Raw genomic sequence first — 19,751 nt, 5'->3', positions numbered from 1 at the left:
GCTCAAATGTTAACTTATCTTTGAGGCCTTTCTAAAGACTGGCTATAGAAAAACCATGGGACATTCACATAATGTAATATCATGTAGCAATTTAAAAAAACAGAATGCTCTTTAGCTATAAATATAGAAAGATGTCCAGGATATATTGTTAAGCAAAAAAAGCAGATACATATTAAAGTACTTGCCTTTTGCATAAGAAGGGGAGAAATAAGACTCTATATCCAAATTCGATTGATCTACATCAAGAAACACTGGAAGTATAAGAAACTAAAGAAGACAGTTACAGATGGCAAGTGAGGCAAACAGTGGGCAGAGACAGAGTAAGAGAGAGACTTCCAACTGCTATTTGGTGTTTTCCTGCTGTTTCAAGTTTTTGAGCCATGTAAATGTATTATCCACTCAAAACCAAATAAATAACTAAAATTTTAAGTAAAATACCCAAGCAGTCTCAGTCCCTTCCTCCCCTCTTCCTTCTATATTTCTCCAAAGCACTCATCACCATATAAAATACTACATCTTTCACTTATTCACTCTTCATTGTCTATCTTCCCACATCAAAATTTAAGTTCCACGAAGGCAGGGATTTTTGGCTTGGTTCACTGACAAATCCTCAACAGTAAAGGCACTATAAATATTTATTGAGTGAATAAATTTACTAGAGATTTTCAGGCCCTCTGTTGAAGTGCTTCTGTATAAATTACACATAAAGACCCATTAATCACTCCATTTCCCTCAGTTTATGAAGGAGATGATCTTCCCCAATATACACATGCACATAGACAAACACACACACACAAAATGACAAGAAAACATATGTCAAACAGAGAAGAAAAATAGAAAATTAAATGCCAAGATTCAAGATAAAGATACGCAAATTTGGGCTAATAATGAAACACAAATAATAGCTTTCTTCTTTTCCATACATAAGCTCATAAAGGTGAATTTACAATCTTCATTCTTTTAAGAGTAAAGTGACAGTTCTTCTAAGAAATACAAATAGCACAACATTGTACATCAACTATACTTCAATTAAAATAAAAGAAATGCAAATGGGTTTTTGACATGACTCTTTATGCCAAGACAAACCTGTTGAGAAAAATACTGCTGACATCGTCGTGGCTGATGGGGGGCTTCTTGGAGCTGGCGGCCATCCGCAGGGGCCGGAGGAAGCCATTGACCAGGACGTAGAGCTGGTGGACGTACTCCGACTCAGCCTCCACCATGGTGAACACGATCTGGTTCCTCTTCCTCATACTTTCAGCGTGAGGAGAACAAATGTAATCCTGCACGATGGTCTTCCATTTCCTTCTACATAACCATCCTCGCATGAAGCTCTGAACCTGCAGGACAACAATAAAGCAAAAAACAAAGAAGAATCTCAGGGAAGTGTGAGACGGGCTTCGTAAGCTGGGCAGTAGGGTGTCCATTCTGTACCATATACACCCTGCTCTTTCACTGATGCACTAATGGGCCAATAAATGATGCCAGGCTTGTACTAGACAGCCAAAAGAAGATGATTTTAAGATATTATTTTTCTCAGCTTCACAAGTTCCTTCCACAGCTTAAGCTCTTTAGGCCTGCCTGTAATTATGGACACCAGAATATAACAATAGCATATACTTAGTTGTTAACATTTCAAAAAAGGAATTAATTGAAGGTTTATTCTTTAACAACATAAAGTCAGATAGTTAAATTTTTTTTAATTGTGGTTAAAAAAAGAAAACACATAACATGAAATTTACCATCTTAACCATTTTTAAGGGCACAGTTCAGTAGCATTCAGTATTTTCACACTGTTGTACAAACAGATCTTGGGAACATTTTTCTCATGCAAAACTCAAGCTCTGTACTCTTTAAAGAACAACTCTCCACTTCCCTCTTCTCTTAGCCCCTGCTAGCCACCATTCTACTTTCTGTTTTTGTGAATTTAATTACTTTAGATACCTCATATAAGTGCTATCATATAGTATCTGTCTTTTTGTGACTGGCTTATTTCACTTAGGATAATGTCGTCAAGGTTCATCCATGCTGCAGCATGTGCCAGGATTTCCTTCCTTTTTAAGGCTGAATAATATTCCATGGTATATATGTACAACATTTTTGTTTATTCACTTATCTGTCAATGAACATTTGGGTTGCTTTCACCTCTTGGCTATTGTGAGTAATGCTGCCATGAACATGGGAGTGTAAATGTCTCTTCAAGATCCTGCTTTCAATTCTTTTGGCTACATACCCAGAAGTGAGATTGCTGGATCATATGGTAGTTCTATTTTTAATTTTTTGAGGCACCACTATACTGTTTTCCATAGCAATTGAATCATTTTACAATCTCACTGACAGTGCACGGGGGTTCCAATTTCCCTACATCATCAGTACTTGCTATTTTGGTGGTTTTGATAGTAACCATCCTAATGGTGTGAGGTAATAGTGTGCCGTAGTTTTGATTTGATTTTTCTGCTGGTTAGTGATGTTGGGCACCTCTTCATGTGTTAGTGATTTCTCTAAAGAATCGTCTTTAAAAGAAACGTCTGTCATCTTTGGAGAAATGTCTAGTCAAGTCCTTTGCCTATTTTTAAATCAGGTTATTTGATTTTTTTGTTATGGCTGAGCTTTTTTTTTTTATTAAGCTTAAAAAAATAAGTGTTGGACATCAGCTGATCTGACCCCTTCTTTTTATAGATGAATAAACTAAATTTCTTGGTAAGTCACACAGGAAAACTGCAACAAGACTTGGCCTTCTTTTACTTGCCTTTTGTTAACCGTAAGGACTCTTTCCCAGCCACATGGGCAAAACACATGTTAACAATTTACAATAGTGATTATATTGTTAAAAGAACAATAAAATTTTAAATCAATTTTGCAGGAAACATTCTAGCCTCTAAAATTGATCAGAATTCCCTAGGTATGATTTGAAAAATAACAGGCAAACTAGACAAAGTGCCCTGGCCTTTGTGTTTCAGCCAACAACTATTTACTGAGAATCTTTTAAATGCCCAGGTAGATGCTAGGTGCGAAGTAGACAGGTGTATGTCAAAATCCTTAACCCAAAGTCTCTGCCACTAACCTACTGGGTGACCTTGAACCCTGGTCTCCATTTCCTTATCTATAAAATAACTGAACAAAAAAACCTGAAGTCCTTTCTAAATATAAAAAAATTAGATGAAAATTTATTAAAATTCATTATACCTAAGTGGCAGATTTAGCAATAAAGCAGATTGCAAATTCATATATAACTGAAAGTATTAAATCACTACCAAATCCTTTTTTAGCATCATTGTTTTCTGTTCAACACATTCTTATCATTTTTATTTTTTCCAAGTGATTTCACCCATATGGTCTAAATTATCATGCATTGAAACAACTACTCTTCTTTTGCAATGTTTAAAATTCTCTCATCTACCAACCGGTGTCAACATACTATCAATTTCCATAACAGGTATTTATACAGTGCCATCCCTCAAACAATAAAACTTCAACCCATTTTAAAAGAATTATGTGGGGGAAATTGTATGCACATTACTTGGAGAAATCTAAGGGGACATTTCTGTGAATTATAACCAATTTCAACTTTTGTCTCTCAAAGTTAAAAAACTGTATTGATATTTGCCAAGATCAGAACCGAGAAACTAATTCGTTTGTGAACAACCCTTTCCACACAGGCATTAGTTTGATTTGGGACATAAAGGACAATAGAGTAATTTCAAAACATGTTTAACAAATTCATAAATAAAGTTTTTTAAGAAAAATATTTCTATTAAGAAACAAGAAGATAAAGAATATGAAAATGAATATATGTATATTCATGTATGACTGAAGCATTATGTTGTACTCCAGAAATTGACACAACAATGTAAACTGACTATACCTCAATAAAAATATACATTTATAAAAAAAGAAATAGGAAGATAGAAAATGTAAAAAGTGTCCTTTTTATCATTATTCTTCCATTTAACAGAAGTATTTCAAAAATAACTGAATTTTGTGTTAAATAAAATCTTTCTATTCACTTGGGCAGGTATTGCCTGCTGAGAAAAAGCCAGTTCACTTACTAAAAGACCAGTTTCTACAACAGGACTGAAAGTTGTATTTTACTGATATCTTTGTTTATATGCAACTGCATACTATTAAAGAAAGGCAATAGCATTAATCTTGTAACACAGTAACATAAACCAAATTCAATTTTTTAGAAAATCTTAAATTCTAAGAGAGGAATGCTGTTATTCTACTTTTTTATTTCCTGAAAACTGAGAACAGTTCAACTTAGTCCTAAGAAGCATTTCTATTTCAAATATTGAGCAAGAGTTAAAGTTTTACTACAACTGAGGGGCATGATTACTAGCATAGGAAAACAGGGATAAGAAAAAAATTAAGAAATGAAGTTCTTTAACTGTGAAGATTTTCCACATAATGTTAACAAAGATGAATAGGTGCTGTTACACAGGACAGTTAAGATTATGGAACTCAAAACCTAGATGACATAAATCAAACACAGTAGACTATAGTAAGTGCCAGTGTCTGGTTAATTTAAAAGTTGTGCAGTTGTAAACAACAGTAAGATGGAAAGAGTTGCTAATTATGTGGATGTTAAATAAGAAACAATAATAAAGTAGAAATCTGAGCAGATTCAATCTTCTCACATGTTAAAAAAAAAAAACAAACTCCTCTAAATAAACACTGCAGACTAAAGCTAAAAGAATTTTTTAATTGAAGTATAGTCAGTTATAATGTGTCAATTTCTGGTATACAGCATAATGTCCCAATCATGCATATATACATATATTCATTTTCATATTCTTTTTCATTAAAGGTTATTACAAGATATTGAATATAGTTCCCTGTGCTACACAGAAAAAAACTGGGGTTTTTTAATCTATTTTTATATATAGTGGTTATCATATGCAAATCTCAAACTCCCAAATTTATCCCTTCCCACCTCCTTTCCCCTGGTAACCATAAGATTGTTTACTGTGTCTGTAAGTCTGTATCTGTTTTGTAGATGAGTTCATTAGTGTCTTTTTTTCTTTTCTTTTTTTTTTTCTTTTCTTTTTTAGATTCCACATATGAGTGATATTATATGGTATTTTTCTTTCTCTCTCTGGCTTACTTCACTTAGAATGATGATCTCCAGGCCCATCCATTGCTGCAAATGGCATTATTTTATTTTTTATGGCTGAGTAGTATTCCATTGTATAAATATACCACAATTTCTTTATCCAGCCATCTGTTGATGGACATTTTGGTTGTTTCTATGTCTTGGCTATTGTATATAGCGCTGCTGTGAACACTGGGGTGCGTGTATCTTTTCAAATTAGAGTTCCCTCTGGATATATGCCCAGGAGTGGGATTTCTGCATCATCTGATAAGTCTGTTTTTAGTTTTTTAAGGAACCTCCATATTGTTTTCCATAATGGCTGCACCAAACTACATTCTCACAAGTAGCGTAGGAGGGTTCCCTTTTCTCCATACCCTCTCCACCACTTATCCTTTGTGAACTTTTTAATGATGGCCATTCTGACTGGTGTGAGGTGATACCTCATTGTAGTTTTGATTTGCATTTTTCTGATAATTAGCATTACTGAGCATTTTTTTATGTGCCTATTGGCCATATGTATGTCTTCACTGGAGAATTGCTTGTTTAGGTCTTCTGCCCATTTTTTGAATTGGGTAAGAAATATTTTTGAAATGTAATTTTAAAAAATACCCCCCACCAAAGTATAAAAGCAACACAAAATTAGGAGGTTCAGTAGCACTTAAATAACCCAACTGGAGAACACTACTGTCTTAATTAACATTGGGCTTTGGCATCCTTCCCACAGAATCCACAAGGGGATTCCCAAAACTGGAAAGAAATCTCAAGCTGAAACTTTTTCAAAGAAGTAGCCATGTCTGATCACTCTGAGGGCAAGTCTGGAAGCCATCAGAAGAGAAACACCAAGGGTGGTCTCAGCTCAGGGTCAGGGCAGCAAAGATATCACTACAGGAAGACAAATGGTGGCCATGCTCCCCAGAGCTGGAAACCCCCAGCACCCTACCTTTTTAATCTTCTTGATGTCTGGATCCTCATCTTCTTGATTGCTTTGGTAAGGTCTCATTCGTTCCTTGGTTTTATTAAGAGCGACAATCTATAACACAAAATTGGTCCATTTCATGATTTGGGAAACATTAGACTATAACCATAAATCATAGGATTTATGCCTACAAGGTAGCTTATAAGATCCTCAGGAAACATTCACTTTTTACACCCTATCTTTCTTTGGTGCTGACTCAGGGGAAGCATGTACTTCACCCCAAGTCTGTTTTGTTGTGCTACTAACAAATGTGTTTAGAAGAAATGGCTGTGGAAAGTGTGAACTGTGGTTTGGGTTAGAGAAATGTTAGTCCAAAACTAAGCCTTGGCTGCCAGTGATGACCAGACCAAGGCCTTCTCAGCACCTCAGTGACGTGTCAGTCATCTCACCAATGGCAGCTTCCTATAATGTTCCATGGTCTCCAAATGCAGTAACATTCAGCTCAAAGCTCCTGCTTCCTATAATCAGCCTGTGGCCTTCCAGGTACACACAGTGCAGCAGACTCACAGATCTTCTTGGAAAAATGGTAACTGCAAGAGGAATCTGAGAACTCTGGGGTGGGTCCAAGCCAGCCAAGAAAAGAGATAAAGGCAAAAGGAACTGAAACAACCTGGGATCTCTTCATAGTCCCAGCTCAGTTCTGTGGCCTACAAGGGGCAACTCAAAACCAGATCGCCTCTGAACTACACTTAGTAATAAAATTCCCTGGACTGTCACTCAATTGCAGGCTCTTGCAAACTTAAGGACCTATTCAGACTTACTAACAAACACTTAGAAAGTTGAGATCATAACTGCTCCCTCTGACCTGTCTTTACATTTTTGTCCCCATCACCAAATACACTCCTCTGCCATTTTCTGGCAGGGAATCAGTGGGAAAATAAAAGGAGTAGGAAATAAATCATGGCTGCTGTCAAGTGGCCACACAAGACATACCTGCTACTGACAGTTTTTAGCTGCAGTATATAGTCAGACTAAAATAGAACACAGTGAAGACAGTTAAGGACACAAATAAATATCGGGGAGCATCGCTTGGTGCTGAGTCTCTCTCACTGAGCAAGTGCCGACCTCTTTCACTTAGCAGACAATCATCTGCTCTAGCTAATTGTGCCGAAGAAAGAACACAATAATTTTGTTTTAAATTACAGGGCCTGATATAGTCTTTTAAAATGCAGATCTGTTAAGTTTTCTGTTGTTGTTTTCACTATCTTGGATTTCAGGGTTGAATCGGGAAGTTAACAACACTAATGATATGGTGAACAGTCTGCAACTTATCATCAGAGAGGCAATCAGATCCCAATTGAAATCAGCTTATACCCATGCTCTGACCCCTGGAAGCGATGGACACAGGCAGCCCGAGGTGAAAACCCTCATTGGATTCACAGAGTGTGTTTTAGAAGAAGATGTGTGGAAATGAAAAAGAAAATGTTGAATGACAGAAAAGCAACAAGAAAGTTACCAAGACTGAGGACACCGAATTGTTTCTGTCAACAAGGATACAGTTAGCAGTAGATTTCATTCTGTCCTATTCTGTTCTTTGAAGCTAAGAAGACACTAATGGATCACTGGTCAGGAGTGGAAAAACCTCACTGTCTACCTCCCTCTTCAATTCTTCAGTTATTGATCAGTTCCCACAAGGAATGACAGGACAGCAAGGGGAGATACACTCAGGTTTCTGTGCACAGACGGAGGCACCCTGGAGAGAGGGAGGATCCAGGCTCACCACCACCACCACGCCTGCCAGCTCCACGACCACCTCCGCTCTCACTCGAGTCAGTCTCACTGTCTGGGGTGCAAAACCTGAGAAGTTCAGAGTGGGGTGGGAAGTGGAGGGAGGCAGGAATTCCAATTTCAGGCAAAAATGCACCATAGCATTTTTTTTTATACTTTAATTCAAGTGAGTTTTTCAAAATTCTAGAGGGGAGAAGGATGGACCCCTTACATCCAGAAAAAGTAAAGACTTTCTGAATTCATGTTTGGACCTTCCTTAGGTGTCATTTGGACTTTCACTGAATCTATGACGGACTCGCAATTATCATGATTATGAGTCAATCCAAAAACAGTTTATTATAGTCAACTCTTAAATATCTGATCAAATGAAGGACAGCAGGAGCGCAAATAATTTAAAAATATCACATTATCCTGATTTTTTGGTAACATATTTATCTAATCCTGACATAGACCTTTGATTCTTTTCTAATGCACATTAGTAGCCCAGCCATGTACGTGTTGATGGCAGAGGAACCAAGTTTGGCATTAAAATTTTGCCCTGATAATAAGCCTTTAGTAATCATGAGGAGACGGCAATAAACGTGAAACAATGAGAAGGAATCTATCAACTGGGAAATAAATACCTCTGATTTAAGCCTTTCGATTTCTGTATCTTGATCTTCAAGTTGATGCCGCAGTTGGTTAGCTGCAATTTTTTCTGTCTCTACGATCTGAACTAGATGAATGTACTTCTGCATTAACACTTCCCTCTCAATCAAAATGTCTGCATAACTTAAGAGAAAATTACACAGTCAGTCATTGAGACATTGTTCTACTACAGTTTCATATAGAACAGGACACACTACATTTAAAAAAGAAGCCATAAACATAGTTGGTTAGCTAGCTCTACTTTATGTAAACATTAACATTTGTCTTATATTTGGTATCCTTTAACTACACAGAAGTTGAATTATTATCATTTTATATTAACTTTACTATGAGTTCATTTAATGATGGCTACCACCCACAACTTTATCATATAAGTGAGAAAGGTGCAAAGGAAATCTCTTGTTTTATAAAGGAAACAGTGGATCTACTCTAACAAAAACTGAAGTCTTGGAATTGATGGCACATGTTCAAAATATTTCACTGGGTAAGGCACTAGCCAATCAGAACAGATCTGCCACCAAGCAGAATGAATGCAGGGAGCATTAGAACAGGCACTGGCTGGAAAGAACTATGATGACTGTACCAGTGACTGCCAGCCCTGCTTGGCTCTCTTTAGGATTATGAGACCATTGACTTCTCTCTTCCAAAACCAACAGAAGCAAAAATTTCATTCTAAAAATAAGCACAGATTCTTGGGCCCTAATATCATCAGCCTAGCCTGTGTCCATTTCTTTGGCCAAGAGTGGAAAACGCAAAATTCTCTCTTAGATTTTGATTGATCTCTGTGGCACCTAGATTTTTGCTTCCAGATCTTCTTGCACTATTGAAGGTCGTAAAATGCATGCTCTTCCATTCCCCAAATCTCTCCAAAGTGATTTGGTAACAGTAATAAATAATTGCTATTTATTGAGTGTGTAGGACGTACCATATATATTCTTGTTCTCCCAGCAACCTGGAGAGATAGGCTTCATCATCCCAATGGTACAGAGAAAGAATCTGATCCTCACAGAGGTCACACAGCTAGCAGGTGGCAGGGCTGGGATTCAAATCAAGGTCTATCTGACCCTAAGCCCATGTTCTTAGCCACAAGATAAACTGTCTCCCTAATGAAAAACAGTCCACTTGATATAAACAAGAACGTTGCAACTGACGTGTTTTCAGATATCTGCCCACTCTCCCATCTACTTACCTCCTCTTTGGGAACATGGGCTGTGGTAGCCATGTTTATAGCACAAAATCTGCTCTCATGACCAAATTTCACTAGTCTAGAAAGATAACTGGCCCAAGCTAAACCAGTTGGATTCTTTCTCCTTGGAATCTGGCATTATGCTTCTGACTTATTTGCTTAAACTGAGATGGTATGAACTTGGGAACTCAAGAGACTACTGCTGGTTAGCCATATTTGGCCACACCCACGCCAAAACAAAGTAAGTCTGCTGAGCAAGAAAAGAATAAGCAGATGTTCAGAAAAACAGAGACAAGAGAGACAGAAAGTCTGAGACAGAAAGGTTATGACTTCCTGGGTTCCAGTCAGCTTTCTGGTTTCTAGTTCCAGACCCTCATGATAAAATTTTACCCTTGGGTTCAGTGAGATACTATTGCAGTTTCCACCAAATAGATTCTCTTTTTAACCTAAACTAGTTTGAAATAGCTATATGTTCCTTGGAACTGGAAGAGTCTAAAGGCAATTCTAAAATCACAATTTTAGTTCAATTATCTCAACATTCTCAGCACTTACATCATGTGTGTCATTGGTGTTAGGAAAAAACATAGTGTCAGCAATATTTTTAAGTCACTTGTTCTAAGAAATTACCCTAAGAGAGTAGAAAGAAAGGCTGTGGAAGTGGAAGTGGGAAGAGGGGAAAGAAGAAAAAGAAAGTCTTCACAGAAATATGCTTTGGAGAACTTTAAATGGAGGACTACCCATAGAGCATGAGAAAATTAGTTCCATAATAAAAACTCTGCCCTTTCTCATCAATTTTATTAGAAATATGTCAAATGTATTACAAATACATTAGATCAATGTTAGATAGCAAAACAATATTTTGTTTTCTCTTATAAAAAGAAAAAGTCCAGGCCAGGATATGTAGCTGAATTCATGCAGACTCATCACCGACATCTGCCTCCCTTCGCATCCAAAGTCCCATTGAAATGCTAGGAAAAATTGTTTTCTGTTTAAAGAATGAAACCATAACAGCATTATGAAACAGGAAAATATGCCATCAACAGCCCAGAAGTTTTATGAAATTCCACGAAGAGAAAAAACCAAGTTGAATCAGAGTGGCAAGAAAATGAGAGCAGAGGAAACCACACACACAGACCCCTTGCAAAAGCATGGTTCCCAGCTAGAGTGGCCAGAGACACAACAAGGCCAGAATCAACAAATACAAAGGACGGGAGTAGACAAGGGAATGATCATCAGGGTCTTCCACTAAACAAGTGCCTTCAGAACATCTGAAGTTAGGTTCCTTCCCATCCCCCCCAGCATAAAGAAATGAAAGGCACCAATGGCAGTAGTGACATGCCCTCAGGTCACAGCCCAAGATCTGCCCTCTGCAGAAAGGGGGCCACCTTCCTGAGGAAGGCTTCTCATGAGGAAGCTGCACTCAGAGAGAACAGAGCTTGGCTCTACACCACACATCCACCGCAGACACAAGAGAGAACCAAAAAAGGAAAGGCACTGAGAAGGACTCGCAGGGAAACACACTATTAATTTTCTATTGTGTAACAAATTACCACAAGCTTAGTGGTTTACACACCACGTACGTATTATCTCATAGTGTCTGTGGGTCACTTTAGCTAGATTCTCAGCTCAGAGTCTCACAAGGCTGCAATCAAGGTGCCAGTCAAGATACATTCTCTTCTGGGGCCTTAAGGGGGAAGAACTCACTTCCAAGTTCATTCAGGCTGTTGGAAGAAGTCATTTTCTTGCAGTGATGGAACTCATGCAGTTTGCTTCTGGAAGGGCAGCAGGAGAGCATCTCTGACCTCAAGGAAGGCCCCCATCCCTCTTTGATTAAGTCGGTCCCACCCAGGAAAATCTCCCTTTTAATTAATTCAGAATCAACTGATTTAGGACTATAAGGACATCTGCAAAATCTTTCTTTTGCCCTGTACTGTAACCTAGTCAAGGGGATGACTATCCTGTCTTGTTTGCTATATACTAGTAGCTGGTAGCAAGTCACAGTTTCCATCCATGCACACCTAAAGGGGATGGAACCACAGATGGCGGAGTCCCAGCCAACCTTCCTGCTGTCTGCCCCCATACCTGAGAAGGAAGCCTACACAAGTGACACAGACCCTACACTCAGTCACAGCATAAACCCAGGCCAGCCACCTGTAATAACCCTCGAGGTCCTTCATTCAGAAACAAAGGTCACCTGAGAAAACCAATCCCCAAAAGACAGCAGCAGACAGCATGTCAGATGGCCCCAGTGACCCCTGCCTCCTGGTATTCATGTTCTTATGGAACCCCTTCCTCTTGACTGTGAGCTGGAGCAAGGTGACTTACTTCTAAGGGATAGAATACAGCAAAAGTGAGGGGATGGCACCTCCAAGCTCAGTTTACAAAGAGACTCTAGATTCATCTTACTCGCCTTCTCTTGCTATCTTGCTGGTTTGCACTGGGAGTCAGTGCCACGTTGTGAGCTGCTATATGGAGAGGCCCATGTAGATGACACTGAGAGGCCCCCAGCCAACAGCTGATGAGGAACTGAGGCTTCAGCCCAACAACTGGTAGGGAATGAATCTAGCCAACAATCACGGGAGTGAACTTGGAAGCGGATCCTTCTCCTTCTGAGCCTTCAGAGGAGACTGCAGACCTGGCTGACACCTTGGTGGTTGCCTTGTGACCTTAGGGCAGAGGCACCCAGCTAAACTGTGCCTGGATTCCTGAACGCAGACACTGTGGGGGACAATTTATTGTTAATTGTTTGAAGCACTGTGGAGTAAATTGTCAAACAGCAGTAGATAATAAATGTAGTGTCAAATGAACAAGCAGAAAAGATACTAGAGAAACAAGGTTAATTCAGGCAACAGAGATTAATTATCTTCAGGGAGATATGGAAGGATATTAGAGCCAGAAGGCAAAAAGGGGCTGCCACAGAAAAGAAGTAATCAGATAACAGGAAGAGTTCTTGGAAACAAAAACGATAATTAAAATTTTACAGGTCAGTGAATGTGCTAACCAATAAACCAGACATGGCTGCAAACTAAGCTGCGTGGCTGCAGAGATAAAGAACACTGAACAAAAATACATACTGGAAATAGGAAACAAAAATTGAGCAGCATGGAATACAGATCCAAGAGGTCTAAAAATTATCTTATGGGAGTTTCAGAAGGGAAAAAACAGAGACTGCACTGGGGAAGAAATAGTTTAAGAAATCAAAAAAGGTTTCCTTGAACTGAATACGGTACAGCTCAAATAGAAAGGATAATCCAAATGCCAGAGAGGCTAAATGAAAAGAATTTCATACCCTGCCATACTCTGGCAAAATATCAGAGTTCTAAGGATAAAGAAAGATTATAAAAACTTCCAAAGAGAAACCACAGGTTAGCTAAAGAAAGCAAGTATCAAGCTGATGCACTTCGCATCAGTAATCTAGGATGCTAGAGGTCACAACAAAGAACTGAGGGAAACGTATTTTGAACCTAAACTTCTACAACCAGGCAACCAATCAACCAAGTGCCAGTTCAAGACAGAGACAGTTTACTAACAACCACACTTACTATAGGAGAAAAATTATGCAGAAGTTTTCCAACTAAACAAAACAGAAAATAAAGATACAAGATGACATGGAGTGCAAGCATACAAACTTTTGATGAAGTAAAGGAAGCTAGAAAGAAATCAGAAATTAGTGCATGGAAGATTCTCCTTCAAGGAGCAAATATTCAATCGCACGTGACTACATTTCATTCTCTGTGGAACTGAAGACCAGCCTCGATAGTTGGTACATAATATTCGTGTAACCATGATGTAAATGCCCCTTACTGTTTTTTAATTTGCAGAATCAACACAGGCTTAATTAAATTTAGAGAGCAGAAAGTAAATGTATAAAAGTTTATAAACAGAGAATAAATAATAATGAAAGTAATAAAACCTCAGGGTTAGAGTAGAGAAAAGAACAATAAAAACACATTAGACGTTTTAATTTAGTTTATCTTTCTTTATCTTTACTTTACTTTATCTTTATCTGAATTTATCTTTCAGAGATATCAGCAGAGATTCAATACATACTGCCCAAAGTTGATACATTAACAGAGGTTTAAGGATATTATTTTAAGACATAAAGTCAAAGAATTTAAGAGCCAAAAATAAGTAAATAACAAAAATAGGGGGGACAAAGGGAGAGGAGGGAAGAGGAATTGTAAGGATGTTAAAGTCTTCATTTTTATAGCAGGAAGCCAATAATACTACCTAAAATTACTGAGTCAAGAAATAGACAAAAGGACTTCATAGAATATAATACATGAATGACTAAAAAATATAGGAAAAAAGGTCCTACTTAATCAAAGAAATAAAAATTGTTCAGCAAATTTATCAAGAGTTTTAGAAAACAAAACTATTCAGTGCCTACAAAGATATAGTAAACTGGGTACTCCTGGAGTGAGCCATCCAGGAGACTGTGTCACAACATGTATCAAGATAGGTTACAAAGGTCACAGTAATTTCACTTCTAATAATCTCACCCAAGGAAAACAAACATAGACTTGCACAAAGATATTCAAAGAAACAAGATGTTCAGACATTAAAATAAATATAAGAAAATGGAAATGATCTAAATATACTTGTATATAATAAGAAAATGGTTAAACAAGTAATAGTACATCTACACAAGGGAATCATACAAGCCATTAAAAATCATATTTTTAAGGAACATACCCAAGATCTACTAATAAATGAACAACAATGACAACAAAAACCCCAGGAGAATAAAATAAATACGATTTTGCATGCATATGCATGTAAATTCATATGCAGAGAGAGGAAACTACGTTTATCACAGCTATAAGGAATTAGGAAGTAGGGGAGAGAAAGAGAAAAAAACAGGCACTCCAAACACAAAAAGGAATTTTTTCTGGTTGGAGCAATTATAGATAATTTTAAACTACTTCTTTTGTTGCTTTTTTGTATTTTCCAACATCTCTATAATATTAGGCAGAACCTCCCCCCCCACCATTACAAATCCTAATGGCAATTATTTACTCCGTGAGGTGGGATTATGTAATGTTTATTTCCTTCTTTACATGTTTTTGGGACTCCACATTCATTCTTTCATTCAATATTTATTGAATGTTATGTACCTAGAAACTGTTCAAAGTACTGGATACATGAGTAAACAAAGTAGGGGGAAAAAAATCTGTGCCTTTGTGGTGTTCATACTGTAGTGCAAAGCAAAAGACAATAAAACAAATAAGAAAAATATATAATATGTTACCGGGTGATGATTACCTTAAAGGAAAAAAGGGAGGAGTAGGATAGGACGTGGAGGAGATGGGGTTACATCTTTCACCAGGGTGTCAGAGGGTCTCACTGAGAAGATGGCACTAGAGTAACGAGCTGGGGAAGCTGTGTGGCCGGCTGGGGGAAGAGCCTTCCAGGTAGAGGCAAGAGCAAGTGCAAAAGCCCTGTGGTGGGAGCAGGCCTGGCCTGTGTGGGGAATGGCAAGGCGGCCAGCATTGGAGGGAGTAAATGAGACGGAGAAGAGGGAAACAGGATTCTGATGCACGTTGGGCCCTGTAGACCAATATAAAGTCTCAGGCTTTCTCACCCTGCATGAGATGCTGAGCTTTGATAAGAAGTGCGGCAAGATCCGACTTTTTAACAGGATCACAAACTGGCTGCTGTGATGAGAAAGGGCAGGGGCGAGCAGTGGAATACAAGGCGAGAAGGGAGACCAGAAGGAGGTTTTGCAATAATCCGGGCAAAAGATGTTAAAGATTAGTCCAGCCCCTAGGCTGGGCCTGGCACAGAACAGTCATTCAAATGAAGTCATGGCCAAAAGAAAAATGTCATCTAATATGACTTCTTTTGTATGGTTTATTTTCTTCGTAAGATAATTTTCGTTTCTCATCATTTTTAAGTCATTCAGTGTATTTCATTGGGTGTCTCTAGTTTACTACTCTGATGGGGATATCCTCTCAACTTTAAATCACAACGCTTTCTTTTTATACCCCACTAGTAAATAAAAGTCTACACCGGACTGCGTTAAATCAACTGAAAATGCATGCATTGTGAGAATTTTCCACGTGTGAGAATTTTCAGAGCATTGTTATTTCTATTCTACTGTATTTCCAACATATGTTTTATCTGATTAAATCTTCCAGTAACTAGATAATGCTCAAGTTTGAGTTTTTGCCTAATCTATTCATTATTTCCATTTTGTCTTTTGTTGTTGTTGTTGTTACTTAGTTTAACTTCCATCAGGAAAAAATGGTTTCTCACTGCCAAGGGAAATAATAAAAATAAGCCATATAAATCAACACGATGAAAGCCAAACTAATCTGATGAGTACCAACAGACGGCAGTTTGAGGTGCATATATGGGAGTAAAATATTCACATGCAATATTTATAATCAAAACCAAACCACCATTACTCCATCTAGGAGAGAAGGAAATATTCCAGAAGAATTCTTGAAGAGCCCAAAGAAGAGGCACAGTATAAAATTATAGGCCTTAATTATTTTTATAGAAGGGGAAAAATTATATTAGCTTAGCAAGGAATTGTTAGAATTTCATCCTAGTTATTTTGATTGAAGACATATTTGCTAATGAGAAATACATATCTAAAATGCTAGATAAATGGTATCACAGAGCGAGAGAGAGAGAGAGAGAGAGAGTGCTATAGTAAAATCCAAACTGAAAAGTCATGTAACAGGTAACTGAAGAAAAATTCCCACTGGCTCCAGGATTGTGCTCAGTTTTATTGAGAAAACTTTTGAATCAGCATTTCTCATATCACGGTGTCTTTGAGAATTGGGAAAATCCAGTCCTGGATGACAGTGGTGCAGTTCCTGTGTAAGCAATGTTTGTCTGAGCACAGGCAGCAGTGCCCTGATCCAAGCACGACCAGGCCTCCGTAGCATCATTCATGGCCACTTTAACATTGCTACCTTTCATTTTTCTGGCTCTCAAATTCTCTTACATCAATAGCTCCACACCACTGGCTAATCAAAACATTTTTCAGGTATCACACTAATGTGAGGTTCTAGCACTAACTCACTCTCATAATCTCTTTTCTTTCTACACACAGGATCTCCTCTAAGCTGCCCCCTTTACAATGAGTGAAAACTCAAGCATCTCTGTTAGAAGAGACCAAAAAGAGTAAAGATTAAAGTTCCCTGTTTGAAACACTGCTCCTTCTTTCCAGGTCACAGTTGTGGTTCGCTACTTCAACATTTGACTAACTTTGGGACATGTGGAAGGTTGTCAATAATCTTTAAAGCACAATGAAATATAAAAAACAAGCAAAATATTGTTATAAGTAAATATAACAGAAAGTCAATAATGGTAAAGTTATTATTTTGGTACAAAGACATTTTAAGGAATGCTTCTAAAGTTAAATACATTTTATAGTACCAGACTACAAAACAGAGGAATATGTCTTGTATCACAGTTGATATTGATTCTTTCTTAATACTGAGACTTTTACTTCTTTACAAGTATGCACAAATAGGTATTGGTAGAATTCTCTTTATTATTATCAAAAATTCTTTAGCAAGAATATATTTCTAACTATATTCATTAAACACAAATGGATTAAAGGGGTTTATAAATTCTCATGTTTAATTTCCACTATGAAGACTGTAGGCAAAACAGCAATGGAAACAGGTGTTGGTGGGGCTGTGGAGAAATTGGAACCCTCATACGATGCTCGTGGAAGTGTAAAATGGCACAGCCATGGGGAAGACAGTCTGGCAGTTCCTCAAAAATCTTAGAGTTACCAAATGATTCAATAATTCTACTCCTGGGTATACACTCAAGAGAATTGAAAACATATGCCCACACAAAAACTTGAACACAAATATTCATACCAGCATTGTTTCTAACAGCAAAAAGTAGAAACAAGCCAAATGTCTATCAGTTGATGAACGGATAAATAGAATGTGGTACATCCATACAATGGAATAGCATTTATCCGTAAAAAGGAATGGAGGACTGATTATGCTACAATATGGATGAAACTTGGTAACACTACGCAAAGTGAAAGAAGACAGACACATGAGGCTTACATGAGTCCATTTATATGAAGTGTCCAGAATGGGCAAATCCAGAGACAGCAAGTAGATTAGCGGTTGATGAGGGCTGAGGGAATCGGGGAAAAGGGAGTAACTGCTAATGGACATGGGCATGGACATTCTTTCTTAGATGTTGAGAATGTTCTAGAATTAGATTGTATAGCTTTGTGAATATACCAAGAACCACTAAATTGTACACTTTAAAATGATGGATTTTATAGTATGTGAATTATATCTCAATTTTTTAAATAATAATGTTCTTAAAGAGCAATAGAACAACCTCCCCCCAAAAGCAATAATTTCACTGCATTATAATTCAGAAACTCTTCTTGTCAAAAAATGCCACAGATGTTAGTACAAGACAAAAAAAAGACATAGGGGAATTTACAACAAATACAAAAGACAGATAATATCTTTGTCATACAAAGAGCTCATACACAAATTGATAAGAAAAACACCAACAGGAAAAATGGGGAAACAAACACGAAATAAAAATTCATATAGGAAACAGAGACTAACAATAACAACAGAAAAAATTGTCAATCTCACCAATAGTCAAAGAAATGCTCATTACACCAAGATACCATTTTCCACTCATCAATATAATAATGATTTTTAAACAATAATTCCAGCTTTCTCATGCCTTCGTGGAGTAAAGCTGGACACACAATTCTGAAAAGCAATTTGGCACTAAGCCAGGAGCAGGGGATAAGAGACAAGCAGGACATGTCGATGTTGAAGGAATTCAGGCTGACAGAGAGATGCAGGCAAGCAAATCAATGCAATAATCCCATAGGTGCTTTGAGAGAAATAAGAGGTTACAGAGGGGACTCACAGAAGGGAATGGTAAGCCCTTCCTAGACGGGGAGGAAGAGGATCCGGGAAGCCGGTGCAGACGTCTGAGAGCTGAGTCCTGAAAGATGAGTTGGAGTTACTTAGGCTTAAGGGACATCCCCGCACATTAGAATTCCTGTCTGTGGTGCTACAGCTGGCGCCCAGGGCACAAGGGGAGGGGGTGGCAGGAGAGGATCACAAAGCTCAGCTCAGGAGGGTCCCGTCCTTGCTCGGACTGGCTCACTGCACCCCAGAACTCAGTGGGGAGGTAGTAAATATCAGCTGAAGGAACAAATAATTTTTTTCTTAAAAGCAACATGAGAGACCATTATACTGTTCTCTCTACCCTGTTTAAATTTTTCTACAATAAGAAGAAAATTGAATTTAATAACTAAAATAACTAAACGTAACCCTGGAGTTCTTCCAGCAGACCAGATGTTTTCTTCAGAAAGGGCATTCTGGTAATCGTGTGGAGGATAGATTAGAAGAAGGAAAATTTGGATGAGAGACAGGTGATGCACCTGAGCAATAAGTAGCCCAGGCAACCGCTGTCGACGTGGAGAGCCCTGGAGACCAGATGTTCCAGGGGTCAAATCCACAAGTGCAGCTGACTGGATGTGAACAGTGAGGAGGGTGCAAGGTGACATCCCGCTGTCTTGAGTGAGCAACTGTTCCTTAGGAAGGAAGAAGGGGGCAAGAAGCCAGTTTGAGAAAAATGAGTTTGGTTTTGGACTTACTGAGTATCAGGTAACTCTGAGCACCCAGGAGAGTGCACAGGCCTGACCTGCATTTGAACTCCAGCTCTGCTATCTCTAGATCGGTGGCCCTCAGGAGGTTATTTCATCCCTCTAAGACCTCAGACTCAGCGGGGAGAGCACCACCTACTTCACAAGCTGTTGTGACTTTTACATGAAAAGAGTACATGGTGCACACAGCACAGTACCCGGCAGAGGGAGGGAGGCTCCACCCAAGCGGCAGAAGCCTGGGGAGTGGACGTCGGGTAAGGAGAGAAGAGGGGCCTGCAGAGCAGTGACATATAAAGGAAAAGGACAGAACATGAGGGGCAGTGAAAGGGGATGAGAAAAATGATCAAAGGAGTAGAAGGAGAATCAGGAGTGAGTGGTGTCATAGAAGTAAGAGAGAATTTCAAGAAAAGATTTGGGTCATAGCGACCCAAATGCAAAGATGTCAAAAAAATATATCACAAAACTCCCCAAATCATTATAAAAGGGAAGT

At 38.3% G+C, this 19,751-nt stretch overlaps 1 protein-coding gene across 2 annotated transcripts in view; it reads right to left on the bottom strand.

Moving 5' to 3' along the window:
• The window catches only part of RASGRF2 (Ras protein specific guanine nucleotide releasing factor 2), a 208,535-nt gene that overhangs the window by 124,457 nt on the left and 64,327 nt on the right, over nucleotides 1–19,751 (bottom strand). For both annotated transcript variants that reach the window (XM_010949238.3, XM_045512437.2), the window contains exons 3-5: nucleotides 8,420–8,567; nucleotides 6,033–6,122; nucleotides 1,087–1,340 (exon numbers count right to left, since the gene is read on the bottom strand). In XM_010949238.3, coding sequence (XP_010947540.2) covers nucleotides 1,087–1,340; nucleotides 6,033–6,122; nucleotides 8,420–8,567 — 492 coding nt within the window. The remainder of the gene's footprint in view (nucleotides 1–1,086; nucleotides 1,341–6,032; nucleotides 6,123–8,419; nucleotides 8,568–19,751) is intronic.

This window comes from Camelus bactrianus, chromosome 3, assembly GCF_048773025.1.
Source record: "Camelus bactrianus isolate YW-2024 breed Bactrian camel chromosome 3, ASM4877302v1, whole genome shotgun sequence".
Taxonomy (NCBI): domain Eukaryota; kingdom Metazoa; phylum Chordata; class Mammalia; order Artiodactyla; family Camelidae; genus Camelus; species Camelus bactrianus.
The sequence above is the reverse complement of the archived record's forward strand: the minus strand, read 5'-3'. Positions and strand labels throughout refer to the sequence as shown.